Source organism: Lagenorhynchus albirostris, chromosome 2, assembly GCF_949774975.1.
Source record: "Lagenorhynchus albirostris chromosome 2, mLagAlb1.1, whole genome shotgun sequence".
In the NCBI taxonomy this organism is placed as follows: Eukaryota; Metazoa; Chordata; class Mammalia; order Artiodactyla; family Delphinidae; genus Lagenorhynchus; species Lagenorhynchus albirostris.
Window position 1 is genome coordinate 156,615,920 of NC_083096.1, and position 22,481 is coordinate 156,638,400.

The following is a 22,481-nucleotide window of genomic DNA, read 5'->3' on the forward strand; positions in this document are numbered from 1 at the left end:
GGCTGCGTGAGAGCTGGAAGACGAGACTCCGCAGACGGCAGGCTCCAGGTTCCTCCGCTCCCTGCGGGCGCGACTCTTCCAGCTTGTCCGGCCGCTAGGCTGCCGCCGTCTCCCAGCTCGCGGTGCCAGCTCTCGTGCTCCACGCCCGGCTCCCAGGCTCCGTGCCCTCGCAGTCGAAGGGACTGGGGGAGGCAGGGCGGATGCGGACGTCTGGGAAGCGAGGAGAGTCCTCGTTATCCGGCCGTCTCCCCAAACCGGGTCCCGGGTCCCCTTCCCCGCCCAGGTGTGAGCTCGCGGGTGTACGCCTCGGCGGGTGTGAGTGTGAAGTGTGTGTGCGCGGGGGAGTGTGCGGAGGGAGCGCGGGCGGCGCGGGAGGCGGGAGGCAGGGCGCGGGGGAGGGGGCTGGGAGGGAGAGTGTGCGCGCGTGCAACTCCACTCCGGGGCTTTGTGCGAGCCGGGGCGATAGCATCCGCGGCGGCTGGAGGAGGAGCGGCCGGAGACGCGTGCAGCCCGCCCGCCAGCGCCCGGCAGCCGGGGCAGGTGGGAGCCCGCGCGCGAGCCGAGCCGACGCAAGCCGCAGCCGAGTCCGAAAGGAGCCCGAGCGGAGCCCAGGAGCCTCTCTCGCGGGGGGCCCGTGGGCGGCAGCCGGGCTGGGCGGGCGCCGGCGGGGCGGCCCCCCAGTAGGATGTGCGCGGCGCCGCGGGGCGCCCCCCACTCGCAGCGGCGCTCAGGAGCCGGGCTGCTGGGCCAGGCGGCGCCTCGGGGGCTGCTGCGCGCCCGCGCCTAGAGCTGCCGCCCCAGGGAGCCCGCCACGGCCGCGCCCCGGGCACGCTCGGCGGCGCCCAACGATGACCGCTCCCTGGCGGCGCCTCCGGAGTCTGGTTTGGGAATACTGGGCCGGGCTCCTCGTGTGCGCCTTCTGGATCCCGGACTCGCGCGGGATGCCCCACGTCATCCGGATCGGTAAGGGCTCCCCGGAGCCGGGGGTCTCCGTGGGACCGGGCGGGGGCGGGAACGGGGGGCCACTGTACGCGATCCCAAGAGATTTCCCACCCTCTCTCCGCGCTGCCGGGGCCGGGTGACCACCAGCTCGTCCCGGTGAGGACAAAGTTCCAAAGCCGGGGTCATGGGCCTTACTTATTGGACAGGAGGCAGCCGGGGTGCGGCGGGCGAGGGGCCCTTGGCGCGCTTCTGGGAGGCCAGAGCTGGCAGAGTGTAGCGAAGCGTTCCGGTCCCAGCCCGAGTCGCGGGCGCATTTCCCGGCCATTGCCAGCAGGACCGGCCGCAGACCGAGTTCTGGGACCCGGCTTCTCCGCGAAGCGGCACCCCTGGGGAAGGCGCCAACTTCTCTTCCTTCCTCGTTCCCCGAGGGCCCCTCGCCCCCACCTGGGGCAGGGCTCGAGCGGCCGCGGCGGGGACGCAGGATCTGGCTTCGCATGACAAGGGCGGCCGGTCTTCTCTCCCGGTGGCTGCCCTCGGCCTCGGTGGCCCCCGTTCTGCCCCGTGGCGCGGGGCAGGGGAGGGGCGGCCCCCGCCGGTCGCTCCAGCCACCCGTCGCGGCCGAGGCCTCTCCTCCGCCTGGGGCAGCGCAGGCAGGGGGAAGGGAACGACGGAGCCCGCCCAGCGCAGCCAGAAAAGGCGACAAGAGGGATGCGAGTGGATTTTAAAGTTAGCCGAAATCCCTCCGCAACTGGCGGCGGCCGGCGGGGCTGCGTGCGGCGTTCTGGGGCTCTGGCGTCCCCGCGTCTCTTCTCGCCAGAGTCTCTTACTCGGGGTTTTAACTTTGTTGAGGCATCCTGTAGGCAGCGCTCCGGGCTGTGCGGGATGCCTCCGAGTGTTCCAGGCCCGAGACCGCCAGGGCTGGGCCCGGCCTGGCCACGCGGGAGCCTCCGCCACGCAGGCCCTGCGCCCGCCACCAGGCCGGAGACCTGGGCCGCCTGGGTTCGCGAGGCGCCACCACCAGCATCTGGCACAAGGAGGCCAGAGCTCTGCTGAGCCAGGACCTCCTTCCTCCCCTGTGGCTCTAATCTAGGCTCGGACTCTGGGCTGCCGGCACCGTGAGGGGGTGTAGGGAACCAGTGTCGAGCTTGGTTTCTCCACTTGAGGTTTTCCTAGGAGGCAGTCAGAAATCTGTCTCTCCTGGATTCCAGATCCTCTTGAACTGGACACCTGGACGAGGGTAGAGCACAGTCCTCAGCTCTGCCCACACTGGGGTCTTTCCCTTTATGCCCAGGACCCTGGCAGGCAGACATTGGAGGCAGAGGAATCCAGGCACCCGACTCTGGGGACAGCCCTCGCGACCAGGCTTAACCCTTTGCAGCCCAGTCTGCTCCTGGCAAGACAAAAATATCTCTTCTATCTCTGCACCTTTGCCTGCCCCAGCACCCAGTTTGGTCACCATTCCAGGAGCAGGCAGCCACCTAGTAGTGGGCCAGTTCTTTTCTTTATTCCCTGCTTCTTTCCCTCTGTTTTTTTTGTGGGCCTGCATGGTAGGGTGCCCTTGGGAGAAAAGAGGGGGACCCAAAAGGTGCTATGCACGCAGCCCATGCGTTGCAGGTCCCTCTTCCGTGGTCCTTCCTCCACAGGGGTGGGATGGGCATGCTCCTGCCCAGCGTCAGGGGTGGCAGTCTTTGGGGGCCCAGGAAGAGAAGGAGCAGGTGAGGGAAGCCCCGGAAGGCAGAGCTGAGGAGGGGCCGGATGATGTATCCTCACCCGCTCCCTCTTACTGTGAAACTGACTTGCACTGGAGGACTCCTCACTGCCCTGAGGGGAAGCCTGAAGCCTGCCCACCCTTTCTTGGGTTCACCGTGTAATAATGCAATTAAGGATGGCAAAGCCCTCCTCTCTTCTAATCTTCTTCCTATTAAGCCCCAGGATTAATTAGCGTGTTGGCCCAAGCCGTTTATATCCAAGAGCCCTGCCCCGTTTGATTCCCAGCCCGAGGACTGGGGTGTTGGGCCGATGCCGAACGTGACTGCCGGAGCTGTGCCGGATTGGATGGAGGATGGGAAGGCTCTGAGGCCCCTGGGCTTCTCTGGAGCTTCCTGGGGAGCTGAACTTCTGTCCTTCTGAGCACAGGCTGGAGTCTCAGCTGGAGCCAGGGGCTACAGTGGACGTGGCACAGAGAGAGACACACACACAGAGAATCTCATGCTGAAACCCAAACACAGCATGTTGGCTGGGCCTGATGCCATCTCCCTTCTTCTCTCTCTCCCCACCCCTGGGATCTCAGGGCTCTGGCTAGGGCCGCAGGAATTGAGGCCTTGGAAATTGGGCTCCGGCGTGTGCTGGGTGCTTCTGGTTCCCAAGACTGGTGCCTGAGCTGGCTGCGCTGACAGCCGAATCTTTGCCCAGCAGGCAGGCGTCGCCTAGCACCAGCCTGGGAGAGGGGTTTTCTGCAGGTGTGCAAGGGGCTCTCTGGGCCGGGGAGCAGCGTACCTGCTCCCTCTCTTTGTGCCTTTTTTTGGGGACTGAAATTTCCTCTAAGACAAGGAGATGGATAGCTCAGCAGTGTGACAGAGTGTTCAAACAATCCGTCTTGAATAGATGAATTGCATTGCTCTGTCTTTTTGTAATTGTGTCTATCAGAGGGAGAGGTCAAGGCATTGATTGCTTGGATGGTTTGCAAGTAACAAAGGAGAGTAAGGAAGAGAGCGAGGGAGAGACTGTAATTGGATTGTAGTCTGCAGGAAAAAAGTGATCATTGATTGTTTTATATGAATATGCGGAAGATGTATTCTGCGTGTGGTTATCAAGCGTTGCTTACTGAAGGTTTTCAAGGCATATTGTTCAACATTTTATTATTATTATTATTATCGTTCTTATTGTTCAGATGGATCCCCATCTTAACTCACAGAAAGCAGCTTAATGCATGGGTCCTCTCAATGCTTCAGTGGCCTCATGTGGGGACCTGGATTTCCTGGTTACGTGACCTAGAAGCTGAAGTGGAGGGGCCCTGGGCTGGGAGCCAGGAGGCCTGGGTTTTCTGCTCTGCCTTCCACCAGTTTCCTGAGCCATCTTGGTCAAATCACACTCTCCCACCCACCTGGAGCCTCAGTTTTCCCATCTGTAAACTATTGAGTTGGCCGTGATGGCTGGGGATATTCTGTGGTTTCAAAGTTCCCTTTAGTGCAGGCTGGTGGGGACTGTCAGTGCCATAGTAGGTTTCATGGCTAGATCATCCCTCGTGTTACATACATACTGTAGGATAGAGGGCCAGCCTGGAATTTGAAAAGGGAGACAGACAGTGGGGCGGTAGCTGGGGAGCTCGAGTGGACGATGGTGATCTCTAGCCAGCCGGGGGGGTGGGGGGGTGGGGGGGGAGGTTCCGAGCCAAACGGCTGCAGAGACATAAAGCAGGTGTGTGTGGAGGGGTGGGAGGCGGGAGGGAAAGGCTGGCTCAGCACCGGCCCCTCCGAGCATCTACAGACAGAGCAAAAGAGTTTCGAGGCTCTGAGCCTGAGCTGGGGGCAGGGGTGGAGGAGGGGGGTGGCGCGGGGTAGCAGGTACTGCAGTCTGTCCCAGGGACATGAGGTCCCCTCGCCCAGAGTTCCCAAGTCAGCCCTGTTTGCATCTCCTGCGATCAGTTCATCCAAATGGTCCTGAACGTTCGTCTCCTGAGTTTGGGAGCTGCTATGCGTAAAACAATGAGAAATTTCTCACAGTGACTGGTGATGCGCTGAAACATCCCACCGTGTTGAGCAGACAGGCGCTGAATGAAGATCAATAGGGTTTTCCCCCCTGGAAGCAAATAGCTTCAGACAAGACCTGGGAGTGGCCCGAGGGGCCTTAAAAAGCATTAACTTCCGGAATTTCTGCCTCCACTTTCTAGCCCAGCTGCTCCTGTCAGCCCGGGCTTCCCTCCTTCTCGAGCTGGAGTTTCATTTCTTCTTGATGCCTGCCTCGCACTGCGCTAAACAGTCTTTTGACGTCAGGATGATCTGGGGTTTTTAGAGGTGGTTGATGCGGGGTGAGCCAGCACAGCGTCCCGACCAGGCCCTTCCAAGGTCACTCGCATCCCCCTGCTGCCGGCATGACAGTTGACTTCAGAAGTCCAGCCCACTGTGCTCTTTCAAAAGCGCTCTGAGGGGCAGCTCTTCATCCCACCCTTCAAAACGCAAGGCTGCTTGGCTGCCTTTAGGATCCTTCGTGGGGCCTGTGAGCCTCCGTCAGTGCCATTGTAGGTTTCACAGCTAGATGAGTCCCCACCTTCCCACAGGCCCCGTGTCCCTGCCCCAGGAAACAGCCACCTCCGTGGGGAGGGGGGAGGCACAGATGCCCTATGGGTACAAGAACAACCCCATGCTCGGGGGTGGGGGCGTGCAAGGTCATATGCAGAGGAGGCTCAGGGCTGCTCTTTTAGGGGAAGACCTGGTTGTGCTCCACCACTGGCACTGTTTCGGATCTGCTGAGGCCAGGCTTCGTCCAGGCTGTCGCACTCAGCTGCCCCAGCCTCTGCCTCCTGCTGCTTCCGCCTGCGCCCTGCCTTGCTTGTCAGGACCCTCCAGAGGGAACCAAGAGAGCTGATGTTCCCCCTTGGCTGGCCAGCAGCAGAGAGGAGCCCTGGGCTCCCCAGGCCCTGCCTGGCCGCAGAGAAGACTGAAACTCCAGGAGCAGGGCCCTTCCTCTGGGGCCTGCCCCCAGCGGGCCCTGGCTTGTCCTCCTGGGGAGCTCTGGATGGACAGGTGGGCCAGGGGCGGGCCTGGTGCATACAGGCCTTGGACTAGTTGGCTGGAATAGCTCTTCTCGCAGGTGCTGATTCCCCAGCAGCAGCGCCAGGGGGCAGTGTGCCTGTGCTGAGGTGGCCGTACGTCTCCTGCCTGGGACCCCACCTGGGTCTGGAGCGAAATCAAAATAGGAAAACAACACACAACCGCAATGCAATGGCCCTGGTTTATTGAGCACTTACTAGCTGCCAGGGACTGTGCTTTTCCAACAGTGACTGGTGATGTGACTAGTAAGTGCTCGAGACATGTAGCTGTCGCGTTTTTTTTTCTCACCATCTGGTTTAGCCTTCACAAACACCCTGCAGACATTATCCTCATTTTGCAGATGAGGAGACTAAGCTTGGTGAGGTCACTTGCCCAGGATCACGTGGCCAGTGAGTGGTGGATGCAGGATAAGAATTCCCGCCGGCCTGACCCCAGATCCTGTGCTTTTAACTGTCTGTGCAGTCGGAAGATGGGAAGCACTGATTTTCGTATGCGCTGAGTGCAATGCCTCCTCCCCCCATGGTTCTGGGTGCTGAGTGCAACGCCCCTCCCCCCATGGTTCTGGGTGCTGAGTGCGGCCTCAGAGGCCTGGGCTGTACGAGCTTTGCAACATTTAACCCTACCAGTGCCGGTTTTCAGCGTCAGACTCTCCTTGCTGATGGACCAAGTGGTAGTTATGCTTCCTGTAGAGGAAAGATATGAATGGTCTTTCCCACCCCTCCCGCATGTGCAACGCACAACCGTACACTGACTACACCCCAACTTGTCCAGGCGTCTGGACTCTGCCTAACACTTTTTTTTTTTTTTTTTTTTTGTGGTACGCGGGCCTCTCACTGTTGTGGCCTCTCCCGTTGCGGAGCACAGGCTCCGGACGCACAGGCTCAGGGGCCATGGCTCACGGGCCCAGTCGCTCCGTGGCATGTGGGATCTTCCCAGACCGGGGCACGAACCCGTGTCCCCTGCATCAGCAGGCGGACTCTCAACCACTGCACCACCAGGGAAGCCCTCTGCCTAACACTTTAATCTGAGCCCGAAATAAAGGTTGGACTCTCCCTTGGTTGTGTTCAGTCCACCCACAGGAATCCCTCTACTCTGGAAACTCCAGCCTACATGTCACCCTGGCAGCCACCAGGCTGTCCTCAAAGACATCATCAGAGCGTTGAGGAAATCCCAGGGCCCTGTGTCTGTGTCTCCCTTCATCCTCTTCAGCTAGTGGCCTGGCCAGAGAAGGTGGCCAGCAAATTAGTTCTTGTCCTCCCTTCCTTCCCAATCCCATCTTCCCTCTAACATCCTTTCCAGGCTAATAGGTTTTATGGTCATTTTATTTTTAAGCAAGAGCCACATTCCAACCTTCTAAATAGAGCCTGCATTGCTGTGAACTGAGACTGGTGGACAATAGGAGGGTAAGGTCCTCTGACACTGGGCCCAGGAATATGTGTTGCTGTCCCGCAGACACTGTGGGTTGGATGTGGGGACCTGGGTGCAAGAGCTGCCCAGTCCCCCCTTCCCCATGCCACATCTGCAAAAGCAGAGGAGAGCCCACGCCTACCCTTCTCCTACACCTTGTTCCTTCTTCCAGGGGACACAGGGAGACTGGGTTATGGTGGCTGCAGGGACTGACCTGTTCTCGAAGTGGGGAAACTGCACTGCTCAGAGTGCCCACAGAAGTGACTGATTCAGAACAGGCACGATTGGAGGGGTCATGTTATTTTCCAGGGCCTCAGTTTCCCCATCTGTAAAGTGGGGATGAGACTTCCTGCCTCATGGAGTCAAATAGATGGGATGTCATTTCAAAAAAGCTTAAATGCTGTTCAAATGCCAGCATTTCTTCTTGTTTTTGTTGGAGGAGAGGAGTCTGACTCCAGCACAGGGCGGGACTGGGGTGAGGTGAGGGAGGCGGCAGGGGAGCAGGATTTAAGGAGGCGGTCAAGTGGTGACCCTGCTCTTGCATGACTGAACGTGACAGTGAGCACCTCCTTAAATTTTGTGCCCCAGGTGCCTCACTGGCCTGTACCTATTAGCACCTGTGTTTGTTCTGAAGTCCCTGTTTTCTTCTGCTTCTCTTTGTGCTCCAGACACCAAATCCTAATTGAGCGTGATTGAGAGAGGGGAGAAGACTGGATTGAGGGCAAGGGCACTAGGTTTGAGGACAACGGGTCATTCTGATTTTGCTTTTGCTTCCCTTCAGCCACATTTTATAGCTGCTGGGCCCCTGAGCGCTCGGCCCCCACCTTACCTTGGTTTATTTCCTTCAGAATTACCGGCAGGGTCCACACTACCTCAGCGCCAGCCAGGCTCTCCCCTCCCCACAAAGCTCGGGTTCCCACGTTCCTCTCCTTGCTTCCTTTGACCTTTGTACCTTGTTCACTAATGCTCACTGGCCTTGGCTGTAGCTATACTTGTGGGTATGTGCAGGGCTTTCTCTAGTAAAGAAGTTTTTGGTGTCAAAAAATATATTTCATTGATTCTAAGATTGACTCTTCGCCCCACATTTTCACATCTCCGACATCAGTCTGTGTCTGACGTGTCAAGTCCGAGTTTACGTGCAGGATTTTTTCTTTCTTGGCACCTTAAAACATGATGATGGTATGTCTCGGGTTTGATGGGATGTGGTGGATCTGAGTTTGAGTGGGAGTCTAACGTGCTAGCTGTGTGACCTTGGGCAAGTCACTTCACCTCTGAGCCTCCATTTCCTCATCCACAAGGAAGAAATATTAATATTGGGTTAAACCATATTCAGCTATGGTTTATAGGTCAAACCATATTTGACCTATAAAAATTTCATATGGTTGAACCTTATAGGGTCTTCACGGGGTTGGTGTGAGGATTAAAGGAGATAAAGTATATAAGGCTCTTGGCACAGTGCCTGGTAATAAATGTTAGGAGGAAAAGGATTCCCCAGCAGTGGAGGCTGTGGCTCCGCCATCAGACTCTGAGCTCTGAGGCTATCTGCTTCTTATATACCGTCTGCCTTGTGCCAACCTTGTGATCAGTACCCCATGCAGCTCAGTACACGGTATTTGCCCATTTCTGACATACCCATATGCCCAACAGTGGAATGGATGTCCCCGGCAGCCTGTGACAGTTACCTGCCACAGTTACCTGCTCCCTGCTAGGGAGCAAGAGGGGTGCTCTTCTGAGGATGCTCCTATATGTCCAGAAGCTCCCAGACTCCTCCTAGCCTGTTATTTATCACACACCTGAAGCCCACGGGGTTTTGGTCCTTCCCTACATTTGCAGCGTTTTAACTGAAATGTGTTTTGCATGTATGCAGAGCTGGGAAGACCCTGGTTATGGGATGCTCTTGAGGGATTGGTCCAGGGAGTCCTGATCAGTCCTCTTGGATGTGGAGTCCAAGCTTGCTTCCGGAGCAAGACAGTGCAGAGAGGGTCTGCAGCTGGAGGCTGGGCCCCAGGGGATAGACACTGCTGGCTCTGCTGGGAGACACCAGGTAATGAGGCCACAAAAGCGGGGGAGGAGAGAGTCCCCATGGTGATGTTAACAGATCGGAGATAATGAGATGGAGTGATATCTGGGGGGGAGTGGCAGCTTCCACTTCAAATCCTTTGGTGCTGTGCTGAATGGTGGTTAAGGAAGGCAGAGGGAAAAAGAGCGGGGAGATGGAGCTAAGATTCCAGTTTGTGTGAAGAGGGTTCCAATCCATAGGAGACAATTAAGTCTTGTGCTGTTAAAGGGACTGATGCAGACAGGCTGCGATGGAAGGGGGTTTATAGAGTTCTCAGAACCACTGCAGGGATGAGCTCTTTAAATATAGGAACGAGAGAGACTTCTGCAAAGCCTTCCTGCATCTGCTTTGCAGAACTGAAATATGCTATTCCAAAAAGCCTGCCCAATTGGGCGGAAAAGCAGAAGCAGGGAGCCAAGGCCTTCCCAGGGCTCCAGGCATCACATTTCCTGTCTGTGGTGAAGAATCACAGAATCCACGCTGAAAAGAACCCCGGGGGTCAGTCTAGGCCTCTGCTTCTCCCACATTAACATGCATCAGAATCACCTGGAGCGCTCAGTAAAATACAGACCCCAGAGCTTCTGATTCAGTGGGTCTGGGTGAGGCCTGAGAATTTGCATTTTAATAGGTTCCCAGATAATGCTGGTGCTGCTTATCTGAGGACTACACTGTAAGTACCACTGTTCTAAGTCACTGGAGGACCCCCCCCGCCCCCCATAGGTGGATACCTCGTCTCTGCTTGAATACCACCCGTAACAGGAAACTCACCGCTTTTTAACCGTGCTTTGTTCTTTATTGCAAACGTATGGGCCGACTCCAATCTTTGTTGCAAAATTTCCCCTAAAATTGGTTTTCCTGCAGTTCTGGGGAAGGCAATAGGACTTGGACGTTGAGAGTATTGGTTCTGAAATCCATCTGTCTTGAGTTTGAGCTCTCATTCCTTCCTTCCAGGCTGTGTCCCTTTGGGTAAGTCACCTAACTTCTCTAAGCCTAGATTTCCTCACCTGTAACATGGGGATAGTAATAGATTTGACTTCATGGGATCATTGTGAGAATTAACGTGACTGGCCCCACGGAAGTTCTGAATACATTTTAGCAATCTAACTCGTGGATAAGCTCACAGGTTCTGGAATCCAGCAGCCTGAGTTTGAGGGCTGCCTCCATCATTTCCCACCTGTGTGATCTTGGGCAAATTATTTAATCTCTAATAATAATAATAATAATACCTGCCTTACGGGGTTTTTATAAGGATTAAATGAGTTAATGCACATAACGTGTTTAGACTACAGCCATGGTAAGCACTCACTAAATGTTATCCATTGCTCTTAATATTATGCTTACGCCGCCCCCTGATTCTGGTTTGGATTTGCACCCTGTCCCACAGTGCAACCCTACAGAAATGTAAAGGCATGTCTCCGGACTAAAGATAACGAATTCTTTCAGCATGGTGTCCAGAGCTGACCACAGTCCTGCTTATGTATTAAAAACAGTAAACTCATCCTCTCCTCACATCTCAGCGTTGGTGTCTACTTAACACCCCCGGATTATTTCAGGCTTTTCTGCAGCCGTTTCACTCTGTTGATTTACACTGGGCTGGTGGTCTCATGAGATCACAAGGTCTTTTATGCAGGCATCGCTGCCCATCTATCATTTCTCTCATCCTCTCTGTGGCAGTTGATCTTTCGAGGCTGAAGGCAAGACCTGTCATTTATCCCTGGAAAATCCTATCATTGAACCTTCAGGCAGTTTTTCTGGCTCTTTGTTTCTGGACCACCAAAGCCTGTTCCCATCTGTCCATCCTTGGGAGGTGGGCATGGATTTCACCCTCTTCTTCCGCCTCGGCCTGCTCCAGGGGTCTGTGATAGAGAAGTAAGTGGTTATTGGCCTGCGGTATGGTTGAGGTTGGGAACCGCAGATGTGGACAGTGGAGTTTTGTGGCTTCCTTTCTGTCGTCTGGCATGCTTCGTGCCATCTGAGCCTGGGATGAGCATGCCTTCCCTCACTTCAGCCATCCCTGCCATCAACACATTAGGCAGGAAATAACCAATGTCAGAGTCTGTTGGCTTATTCAGTGGTCTTAGATCCACTACCCTACACTTTAACCAGCTTTGAAATCCCACTGGGTTCCTTGTGCTTTCAGGCCCTTTATGACCTGCCATGCTTGGCATCTCTAGACTCATGCACTGTCCCTCCTTGCCTCACACACACTCTCTGCTCCTCTGTACCAAACATCCAAGTCCCCAGAAAGCACTGTGCCTTCCCTCACACTTGGCCTCTTCTCTTGCTGTTCTTTCTGGCTGACTTCTAGTTATCCTTCAGGTCTCAGCAAACATGTATTCCTCCAGGAAGCCTTTCTTGACTCCCACATCCTTCTGTGAGTCACCACAGCACCCTGAACTTCCTTTGTCATAGCACTTACTGAATTGTGATTCTTGGTTACCTTAGAGAGAAGCTCTCTTAGAGACAAGCGTGGACCACAGCTGGCTTATTCACCACTTTCCCAATGCATCTAGCATCGTGTGTGGCACACAGTAGGTGATTAATAACTATCTGTTAAATCAGTGAATGCCTTGATACATACAGTCATTTGAATATAAGTCCACCTAACCTTCCTAACCTTCTCATTCAGCTCAACACTTTTTCCATATTGTCAACAAGGATTTCATGAAAGACATTGTTAGATTCTTCTGTGAAGCCAGTGTCCTAATGCTGTCCATGGTGGTGTTCTGCTCCATCGGTTCAGCACCTTCCATGCCAAGACCTCTCCCGTGAGGTCTGCTGGGCACAGCTGGAGTGTTTAGGGGAGTGGGCCTTTCTTTCTCAGGCCTAGAACTCGTCTTTATATCCATTGTCTGGTTCATATCATGATGAGTCTCTTCTCGAGAGAGGCACAAGCTGTCGACTTCAAGAAGAGGCAAAAGAAAAGACCATGATCCTCTTGTCTTTTCTGACGTCTTCCCTCTCTCCTTCCCATTTGCCCCTCGGCATCTCTGCTGCTCCCTCTGGGAACTGAACCATGGAAGAGAACTTCTGCGGTTCCATCCTCAACAGACGGGTCACTCAATTAGCTTCCAGGCAGAACTGTAGCTGTGCCGCTTGTGCTACCACCAGCCACAGGTCAGGCTTCCCCTTTTCCTGTTTACGCCACATCACTGGATCCTGCCGGGATGTGTAGACAACAGGTTTACATGACAGGTTTGTGTCAAGTGAGGTGTTGACAGTTAACCTGGAGAGTCAGGCTGTATAGACAGTCAGCCTGGGCCATTTAACCCTGGGAGCATAAACGCCATCCACAGTGGGTTTAGTGAGTGTGAACATGTGCGTGTGTGTGTGTGTTTGTGTACTTGTAAGGGACGACCAATGGAAGGGTTGCTTCTCAGGCACAAGCTTCCCAAAGTGGGGCTCAACAGCCTGCCCTTATCCCAAGCCTGATGAGTGACTACAGTGACTTTACTTTGGATCAGTGGGAAAACTGAGGGCTTAAGTGATGGTCCCAACTCCCGGCTGACTGGGCTGACCTGTCTACAGAATTCGTGTAGCTGAGAGTGAGGGTGGGACAGGTTTGCAGGGAAGCACCGAGCTTCCCCTCCTGAGACTAGGACCTCCTCTTTCTTGCTTCTCTCCCCAAGGAAACAGGTGACACATTGTGAGCAGAAAGAGCCTGTTGCATACATGACCATTTTTCCTGCCCAGTTTAATAGAGGTGACAGCCGTCTATTTTACTTGTCTCGTAACATCGAATCCGTAAATAAAATATGGGTGAACTCTCAGGTTTAGTTATGGCTGGTCCATGGGGACTGAGGGCTGGGGGAGAGTTGAGCAGAGAGATTGGATCCCTGGCTTCTTACAAGAGAAGCTGAGCCTCGTCTCTTCCTCTGGATCCATAAAGTCTTCCTGTGCTGGAGGAGGCCAGGCAAACTCATCCTGTTTGACAGCCTCTGAGTCCGTGGAAGAACCAGAACACAAGTGGAGGCACTCCGAATGTCAGAACTACAGGAGTACAGCACCTGCCCCACTCTTTTCTCTCACAGGTTGGGAGACTGAGGAATGAAAAGGGGAAGTGACTTGTGCCACATCCCTTGGTGAGCCATGGAAAAATCAGATGAAAACATGGGTCCCTGACCCACCCCCAGTCTATTAAGAAAATCGCATCCACTTTCCTATTACACACACACAAATCTGCACACATTTGAAGCCTTAAATTTGCAGTCTTAAGAGACTAGATTTTTCAGTGTGGCAAAACAGACCCACAAAACCTCTATTTCACATTGAGGGAGAGATACAAATCACATTCCTATGTGTTTATAAAAGCTCGTAGATAATGATAACACCCCGTGTAGTCCTGGGAGCGGCAGGGAAATTAAGGTCCACCGCAACCTCTGCGTTCAGCACCACGGAGAGCAGCCAGGCCCTGGGGTAAGTGAGTGGGCGCCACCTGCGTGCTGATTCTTACAGTAGAGGCGATGTGGTTATTGTAAGGTCTTGCTAAACAGGCATTCTTTTTCCAAATGCTATTCCTCTAGGACTTTGCTGTTCGTAAACCAGACTGAGGTGTTGAACAGGTACACAGTAGGCTGGTAAGAACGATTATTTGTGGTCGTTCAAATCGAGTTGCTCACAGTAAAAGAAAATGGAGTGAATGGATAGAATTTTCTCCTTTTTTTTTCCTCCCACATAATTGTTCTCAAACCTTCGGTGCCTTGTATGGCTTGTCTGCTAGGGAGCAGTAGCAGACGACAAAATGAGTGAACATTCCACCGTCAAATATCACACCTGATACCAAGCATCAGCGTGTCAGCACCATCTTTCACATTGCATTTGGTAAGTAGGATAAGTTATGTATTTTTATCCCGCTAAATGTGATTTCTTAAAAGTATTTTGTGTGTTATTATTTCCTGAATCGTGGAGCCGTGCATACCTATAATAGAGCCATATTTTCTGCTAGTAAATAAAATTACTCCTCGTTCAGGTGATGGGAATTAAATGTGTCACAGCTTTGTGGCATTCCCCAAAGAACCCCGGCAGAAACAGGTGCCCCACCACCTGGATGTGTCTGAGAAACCTTGTGATCGGGCTGCGTGTTGACAAAGGTCTCTCCCAGCCAGGAAAGTCACGCCATGAGCGACCTCAGCATACCTCAGAGAAAGGGGGAGTTTTGTCCATCACTGGGGTACTGAGAGTGGCTGAAACACCTGGACTCGAAGCCAAGGGCATAGGAGGCTGAGAGCATTAGAAAGATAGAGTCTGATGAATTGGCATTGGCCTCTGAACAAGGAGGGAGGCTTAGGTAAATGGGCTCCCAGGATTTAAGGAGGCAAGATGACACCTTGAAGTCATACTGCAGATAGAAAGATCTGGATTGGGCAGGAAAGAGTAAGGCTACTCCGGGGACCCTGGATCGGGACATCTTAGTGAGAGGGGATGGGGGTTTTTGCCGCTCCTGCTTGGATTCTTAGAATCAGAAAAATCTGCTTTGGAAATGTGGCTATTTTTATGCTGCTTGTAATTTAGTGTTTATTTCCTGTCTTTTTCACATGCTCTTTGGGCTGACTCATTGATTCACCAAACATTTCTGGATCGCCCGCTCTTGTGTACTGCAGAGTACACAGGGCAGGGGATTGCGGGGGTCTGGGGGGATGGCTCAGCATCTCTGGACCTGGTGGCATCTGAATGGCCTCATGGTAGGTCCAAATAGGTGACCTTAAATGATAGCCATGGTTCCTTGAACAGTTAGGTTCATATAGTTCAGGCTAGAGCCCTGTACTTAGATCTGCCTTGTTCTCCTGTGTTCTGGGGAGGAGTACTGAGACTCAGAGAGGATAAGAGACAAGGTAAAAATCACACAGTAGAGCCAGCTGGGAAGCCACATCTCTTCCCTTTCACCCTTCAGTCCTGCCCTTGTTCTTGCCCTTGCTCCTAAATCATTTCATCATTTATGTTGTTCTGCGAGTTTTTTCACCCCTGAGCTGTCAAACCCCATCCTCAAGCCCCACCCAAGGTTCATTTTGGCCAGTTCTCGGTCTCTTGGTAGAAGTGACTTAACTTTCCTAGATAGCGTGGGTACACGTGTAAGTAGGAAGGAAAAGGTTAACAGGGCTTAGTATCCAATTTTTCATGTTTCCAAAGGATCCGATTCTGTCTCCTTGGTGAGAAAGTTCTTCTTTCTGGCCAATTCAGAGTCTTCCTGCTGCTGTGTAACGCCATCTCATCCAGGATGTGACATTGGCCATTCATGGGGTTTGGGAGGAAACATCTACAGAGTGAGATAATTGGGAGCTAGTAGCTTCAGGGGCTTTTTTCCCTGGGGCTGTAGCAAAGAAGCTCTCAGACAATTAAGCTGAAACGGCTGCACTTTCACTCACATGGGTGTGGACAGATTTATAATATTTTCCTTTTTAAAAAATTGGGATTTTTTTTTCATGGAGACAGTGATTTATGGAATAATCAATTTCTTTTTCTACCTAATCCATGGGCATGATCTATCCGTGTAGGTATCAATTTCTCCCAGAGGCTGGGGGGAGTGGACAGCCTTTGAGCCCGAGTCATCCAGCAGAAGGCAGCTTTTTCCGGGAGCTAATGGGATCCCAGATCTGGATCTGAGGCCTGTAGTAAGGAAGGGGTGGAGCTCCTGCAGCCTCACTCTTTGAGCAAAGATGCTAATGCTTTCTCCTCCTCAGTCTTAGCCCCACCCAAAGAGGAGTAAGGTGTAGTATGTGCTGTTCCCATCATACAGGTATGGAGACTGAGTGCCAGAGAGGATGCTCAAAGACCAGAGGTTGGAGACGTGAAGTCAGGAGGGGTTATCTCTCAATCTTTGAGGACTGCGGCATAGAAGAGGGGGCAAACCTGATCCTATAGGTCCCAGCAGAGAATTGAGGCCAGTTGGGTTATGGTCCAAGAAGGCAGAATTTGGTTCAACACCAGCTGTCTTGTAGTCAGTGATCTTTGAAGATTAAGTGAGATACCTTGGGCATAGTGAAGTTTTCTTGCTATGGGAGAGGTTCAAGAACAGATTGGCCTGGGATGTTTCAGAGGGGCTCTGAGTTCCTTTCAGAGGAATATATATGAAAACACATATGAAATATATGAAATTCTAGGTATCCTCAACTGTGCAGTTGGAGATGCTATAACAATTCGGGCTTTCTGAGTTCCCTAAAAGACCAGGACTGTGCCTGCTCTGGGTTACATAAACTCCATTGAGGCTGAGCTCAGCATGGTGGTTGCAAAGAATATTCTTAAAGTCAGACCCTTCCCTGCATGTCTTCTACAGCAGTTCATCCCTTGGCAGTACCCTTGGGTCAGAAAGGAACCTGGTGGCTGCAGCCAGCTCCAGGGAGGGCCCATCAACAATTACGAGCAGTATAATGCCGAATACATTGGCATGCCCGATGTCACTTAATTTGCACGTCTCTCTGACGTAGGGATGGTGACCATCTTTTGCAGATGTAGAAACTGATGTCTGAGAGAGATGGATGGTCCAGAGTCACACAGCTGGTCGAGGTAGAGTTTTGTCCTCTGATTCACACATGCAGTTGGTCGTTCTCACACGTGCAGTGAGCCTTTTCTGGGCACATGCTGTATTCCAGCCCTCTGTGAGCTGCCAGGACTGCAGGGTGAGCAAGACATATGTGAGCCTGGCCTCATGGAGCTTGCAATGTAGCGAAAGACAGACATCAGAGAGTCATTACGAAGGTATCACCTCACACCAGTTAGAATGGGCATCATTAGAAAATCTACAGACAACAAATGCTGGTGAGGGTGTGGAGAAAAGGGAACCCTCTTGCACTGTTGGTGGGAATGTAAATTGATACAGCCACTGTGGAAAACAGTAGGGAGGTTCCTCAAAAAACTAAGAATAGAATTATAATATGACACAGCAATCCCACTACTGGGCATATACCCAGAGAAAACCATAATTCAAAAAGACACATGCACCCCAATGTTCATTGAAGCACTATTTACAATAGCATGGAAGCAACCTAAATGCCCGTCGACAGACAAAAGGATAAAGAAGATGTGGTACATATATACAATGGAATATTACTCAGCCATGAAGAGGAACAAAATTGGGTCATTTGTAGAGACATGGATGGACCTAGAGACTCTCATACAGAGTGAAGTAAGTCCAAAAGAGAAAAACAAATATTGTATATTAACACATATATGTGGAATCTAGAAAAATGGTACAGGTGAACCAATATGCAAGGCAGAAGTAGACACAGATGTAGAGGACAAGGACACCAAGGGGGAAAAGTGGGGAGGGGGTGGTGGTGGGATGAACTGGGAGATTGGGATTGACATATATACAGTAACGTGTATAAAATAGATAACTAATAAGAACCTGCTATATAAAAAATAAATAAATAAAATTTTTTAAAAGAAGAGTCATTACGAGCTCAAAGTGTGTTGCAGAGGGAAGTGCAGGCTGCCAGGGGAACATCAGGAAGGGCTGCCCCAGGGAAGTGACGTTTGTGCTTTGACCTGAGGGAAGAGAGAGCGGTGGTTAGGTGATGGCGATGGGGAGGAGTGAGGGGTATGTTCTAGGCAGAGGGAACAGCACGTACAAATGCCCAAGGCACAGACAGTTGTGTTAAGTTGAAACTCTATGAGCTTTGGAGGTAAACATGGTCAAGTATCAGCAATTTCATATGTTTGACACTAGTGTTTAAAAAACTCAAGCAAGTCTGATGTGAATGGAGCAAACAGAAGGCATGTTAAACAAATAAGGCCTGAGTAGTGGGGGTATGGAAGGCTGGATAACCCAAGGTAAGCAGGCTGAACTTTAGCCCCAGGGCACTGGGGAGCCATTGAGGACTTTATGAAGGGGAGCAACAAAACCAGATTGTAGCTTTGAAAAGTCATCCTGGTGGCCATGTGATGTGACTGCAGGTGTAAGGTTGGAAGCTGGGGGCAGGTGGACAGGCATCAGGAAGCTGTTTAAATAGTCCAGGTAGGAAAGGACAGGACGATGTAGCATGGAGGGTTGGTTAAAGAACAAATGTCCTGTTTCCTGGTCCAGGGCTCTCCCCAGAGGCCGGGGCATCCCCTTTGCCCCAGGCCCGAGCATTGGAGGCCAGGCCATGACGGGCATGAGCCACTCTTCCCGGGCCAAGCATCTGTTTCTTTTTTTTTTTTTTTTTTTTTTGCGGTACGCGGGCCTCTCACTGTCGTGGCCTCTCCCGTTGCGGAGCACAGGCTCCGGACGCGCAGGCTCAGCGGCCATGGCCCACGGGCCTAGCCGCTCCACGGCATGCGGGATCCCCCTGGACCGGGGCACGAACCCGCGTCCCCTGCATCGGCAGGCGGACTCTCAACCACTGCGCCACCAGGGAAGCCCACGCATCTGTTTCTTGAGTCCTCCTTCGATGGATGCCACATCCGCTGTCTGCGAGCTCAGCTGGGCCTCCAGCCCCATTTCGTGGTTCCCTGGTTTGACCAGACAACCCTAGGCGTGTTGCGTCTCCTGGAGGCAGCGAGCACTCCTCAGGGGGTGGTGGTGGTGGTGGCTGCCCCCCTCGTAGCCTCTGCCCAGCCAGGCCTTCAGTGCGTCTTTGGTCTCTCTGACAGCCTGGCAGGGAGACTCGAGAAATGGGCTCTGTCTGGTCTTGGCTTTTCCCTTAGAAGCCTCCAAGGGGCCAGGAGCTTCCCTGTGGCTGAGCTGAAACCCCTTCTCCCACTGAGGGTGGAGCTGCCTTCCTTTTCCTTGGCAGATGTGGTGGGAGGAGGGAGACCTCAGCCTGCAGGCCGGGTGCAGGGGTCACTGATACCCAGGACTATGGCAGCAGGGGTGGGAGTGGCAGCCCCGCGCAGATCTGGCTGGGCTCTGCTTCCAGCACTCTGAGCTGATGAAAGGTTACTATATTCGTGAAAATAATAATAGCGATCCCTCCCCTCGAAGGCTTACAACGTGCCAGACACTGCGCTAAGCATCTTCCAGGCATCCGGTCACTTAATGCAGCAGATGTAAGAGGTAAAGACCTTATCCTCACTTTGTAGATGAGGAGGCAGAACCTGGGGTGAGGCCCACAGAGGAAGCATTCTGTAGATGGTGGCCGATATCGTCATCATCGTCGTCACGATTGCTGATGTTACTTTAAATAAGGGACATAGAGACCTGTCAGAGTGCCCAGTTCATAGTAGGTGCTCAGGGGTATTTATTGAATCTCTTTATACGGATTTGGGCAGAAAATGGGGTGAGTGGACTGGGTAGGGAAACCAGCTTGGGACAAGGCTCTACCCAGCTCTGTCAGTCCGTGAGGGTCTCTGGCTCCCATTCCTCTAGCCCAGTCCCTCCCCTTTCTCATGCACGTGGCCCATCCCCCATTCCTCTAGCCGGGGCACCTGGATTCTCTGACCCCCCTGGGTGCCCTTTCCTGGCAGCTGCGCGTAATACAAGGACAGCCCTCAGTACCCCCTCTTTGGGCAGCGAGGGTGGATGACAAGACCCCCATCCTTCAGGTCTTCACGCTGTGGTTGGCTTGCCCAGTCCCCAGCCACCGGCAGACCCCTCCCTTCACCCAGCCAGACAGAAGCCACTTCACCCGCAGAACCATCACCAGCTCAAGGCAGGCAGGGTTGTTTCTGACTCCCGTGCTTCTATGCTGTGCTCCCCATCTGTGCCCTCCCTTCTTTGGCCTCTTGCTGAGTTTCTTCTTTCTCTTTTTCTTTCATGCTTCATGTGCTATTGTACGTCTCGCCTCTTCCAGAAAGCCTCGTCTGATGCACCCAGGCAGTGGGTTACAACCGTCCCTAAGCCTCCCCGGAGCCTTGCTCTAGCCCCCTTCATCGGGGCCGAAATACCTACTTCCCCACTCTTCTCCCTCACGACCTCAGAACTTACAATGTTGAGGCTTGTAGACCTCTTGTATTTGCCTCAGACTTTTTTCAAATCTTGTTATTAAAACTACATCTTCTGATGGTTTACACTCTTGAAGACAAACTCTGTGGCCTGGAATTCAAGGGATTCTCTTTCTGAACTCTGTTTCTAGGCTCTGCCCTCACTGCCCATCAATTTAATTGCAAGTTCCATTAGTTTTTTAAGTGAGTTAGCCCACATTCAAAAGTGGGGATGTTTGGGCTTCCCTGGTGGCGCAGTGGTTGAGAGTCCGCCTGCCGATGCAGGGGACGCGGGTTCATGCCCCGGTCCGGGAAGGTCCCACATGCCGCGGAGCGGCTGGGCCCGTGAGCCATGGCCGCTGAGCCTACGCGTCTGGAGCCTGTGCTCCGCAACGGGAGAGGCCACAAGAGTGAGACGCCCGCGTACCGCAAAAAAAAAAAAAAAAAAAAAAAGTGGGGATGTTTTATACAAAATCCAGGTTGATGGATTTCCAGGTTCTTTTCCCCACATGTCACAGCCGCCACGTCTCCTTAGCGTGCCTCCCCTGTGCCAGGGCCACTGACTGTCGTGCGTGGTGCCCTTTTTCTTGCAGTAGAGTTGAGAAGAAAAAGTAAAATGTTTTGTGTACCTGTGTGTTTATTATCAGGAGTAAACAGAAGACAAAGAGGGCCATTTATTTCGAATGTTTCTCTCTCACCAGCCCTGCTTCGCTTTATGTTTCCTTTTGGCTCCTGTGGGCACTGTGTCTCCTGGACCAGGAGCTTCTCATAGACAAGGACCTTATGTCATTCTTATTTATCATATGCTAAAAGCTGTTCATTGAGCCCTTTTCTCTCTTTTTTCTTTTCTTTTTTCTTCCCCCCCCATCTCTTTTTAACCTTCACCATAGCCCTAAGGTGGGTGTACTTTTCCCCGTTTTCCAGGGAAAGGATCTCAGCCGGCACCCCTTCAGTAAGTGACAGTGTCGCCACTGGGATTCGAACACCCATCTGCCTGGCTCCAGCTCCATTCCCTGTGTATTCCCAGCAGCTGCCCCAAGCAACGCCCACAGTAAGCAATTAATAAGTGCCCAACAAATCTAATTGAATTCCAGAGTCACAGATGGGATGGAACCAGGTGGGGAACCTCCACCCCTTGTGGACAGTGACACGTTCAGGACGCCCCTGCTTCTTCCTTGCTTCTTTTGACCCCTGGCTGCACGAGCTGGTGCTGTGTATCTCTAGGGTAGCATCACCCAGAGTTAACACGGGCCAAGAGGGAAGTCTGCCGTGGTTCCTTCGCTGTACGATGTCTTTGAGGCGCCAGGACACGGTGTGGGCATCAGAGCTCTGCCGGGGGATCTTAACAGCCTCTGTTCTTGTTCGCTCCCTGCAGCACTCGCAGCCGCCACAGGCCCATCACTCCGACACAGTCCCAGCAACTAACCGGGCCTGGATGATAGGCCACACAGACATATGCCGTTTCCCATCCCCCTCCAGGCTCTGAGGTGGGATGCAAAGTTGGAGGCGCTGCGAAGCTGCCACTCCTGCTCTGGTGGGGTTTGGGGGAGAATGGGGACGAAGGGGAGAGGATGTGCTCCCAACCCAGGCAGGCATGGGGTGCTGGGCACCCTCGTCCTGGCCAGGCCTTGGGCGGGGGGCACCTACAGTGATAGTGTGGGCTGTCTGGTGTCAAAGAGTCCCCTGTGGACGTTTTCAGGAGTGGCTTTTGGAGGGGGAGTTAGAATAGTGTCCGAGATCCTGAGATCTCATTATTCCGTCGGCCCCCTGGCGCCAGGTGGCAATGGGAAGCTTCAGATTCATCTGGGAGATGTTTTCTTTGCAGACCCTCCAGCTTTCTGTACAAGTGGATTAAGTTCTGGACTCAATGGGGGTGCTTACTTTCCTGGTACCTGGGGCTGGCTTTGCCTTCTGACTGCTGCGATGTGCTTTGGGTATATGGCTTATCCCCCCAAATCCAGACGCTGGGATCCTGAGACTCAAACACACTTCTAGTCTGAGAATCTAGACATCCAGCCTTCCTGGGCCGGGAAGCAGGTCCCTTTCCAGGGAAAGTATCCTTGGTTGATGGTGTTGGATGTTGCAGCGGGGATGAGGAGGGACTTAGTCCTGATACCACCTGGGAGGGTGCCCGAGGCCACTTCCCTGGGCCAAGCTCAGTCCTGCCCACTGTAGGAACTGAAAGGCTCGACTTCCTGGAAATTGCAGCGGACCTGGAGGTCAGGTTGGGGGCTCAGCTTCTGTGAAGGTCTGTCTGCATGGCCTTCTTTCTTCCCAGCCCCAAGGAGGTCATGCTGGGGTCATCAGCCCTGCCTGTGGGTCAGCGGATCTGGTGTCTCCACTTCCTGATGCTTACAACCAAAAGAGGACCATGAAACGTACCACCCCCTCAGGCTCCATGCTTCCTGGGCCTGCTTGAGGTGGCTCCACCACAGGCCAGTGTGAGGCTCAGGTCCCCTTGCTGGGTT

At 53.2% G+C, this 22,481-nt stretch overlaps 1 protein-coding gene across 2 annotated transcripts in view; it reads left to right on the plus strand.

Moving 5' to 3' along the window:
* The first annotated feature begins 842 nt into the window (after window positions 1–842).
* The window catches only part of GRIK3 (glutamate ionotropic receptor kainate type subunit 3), a 241,055-nt gene continuing 219,416 nt past the window's right edge, over window positions 843–22,481 (plus strand). For both annotated transcript variants that reach the window (XM_060140529.1, XM_060140528.1), the window contains exon 1: window positions 843–963. In XM_060140529.1, coding sequence (XP_059996512.1) covers window positions 849–963 — 115 coding nt within the window. In that variant the 5' untranslated portion in view covers window positions 843–848. The remainder of the gene's footprint in view (window positions 964–22,481) is intronic.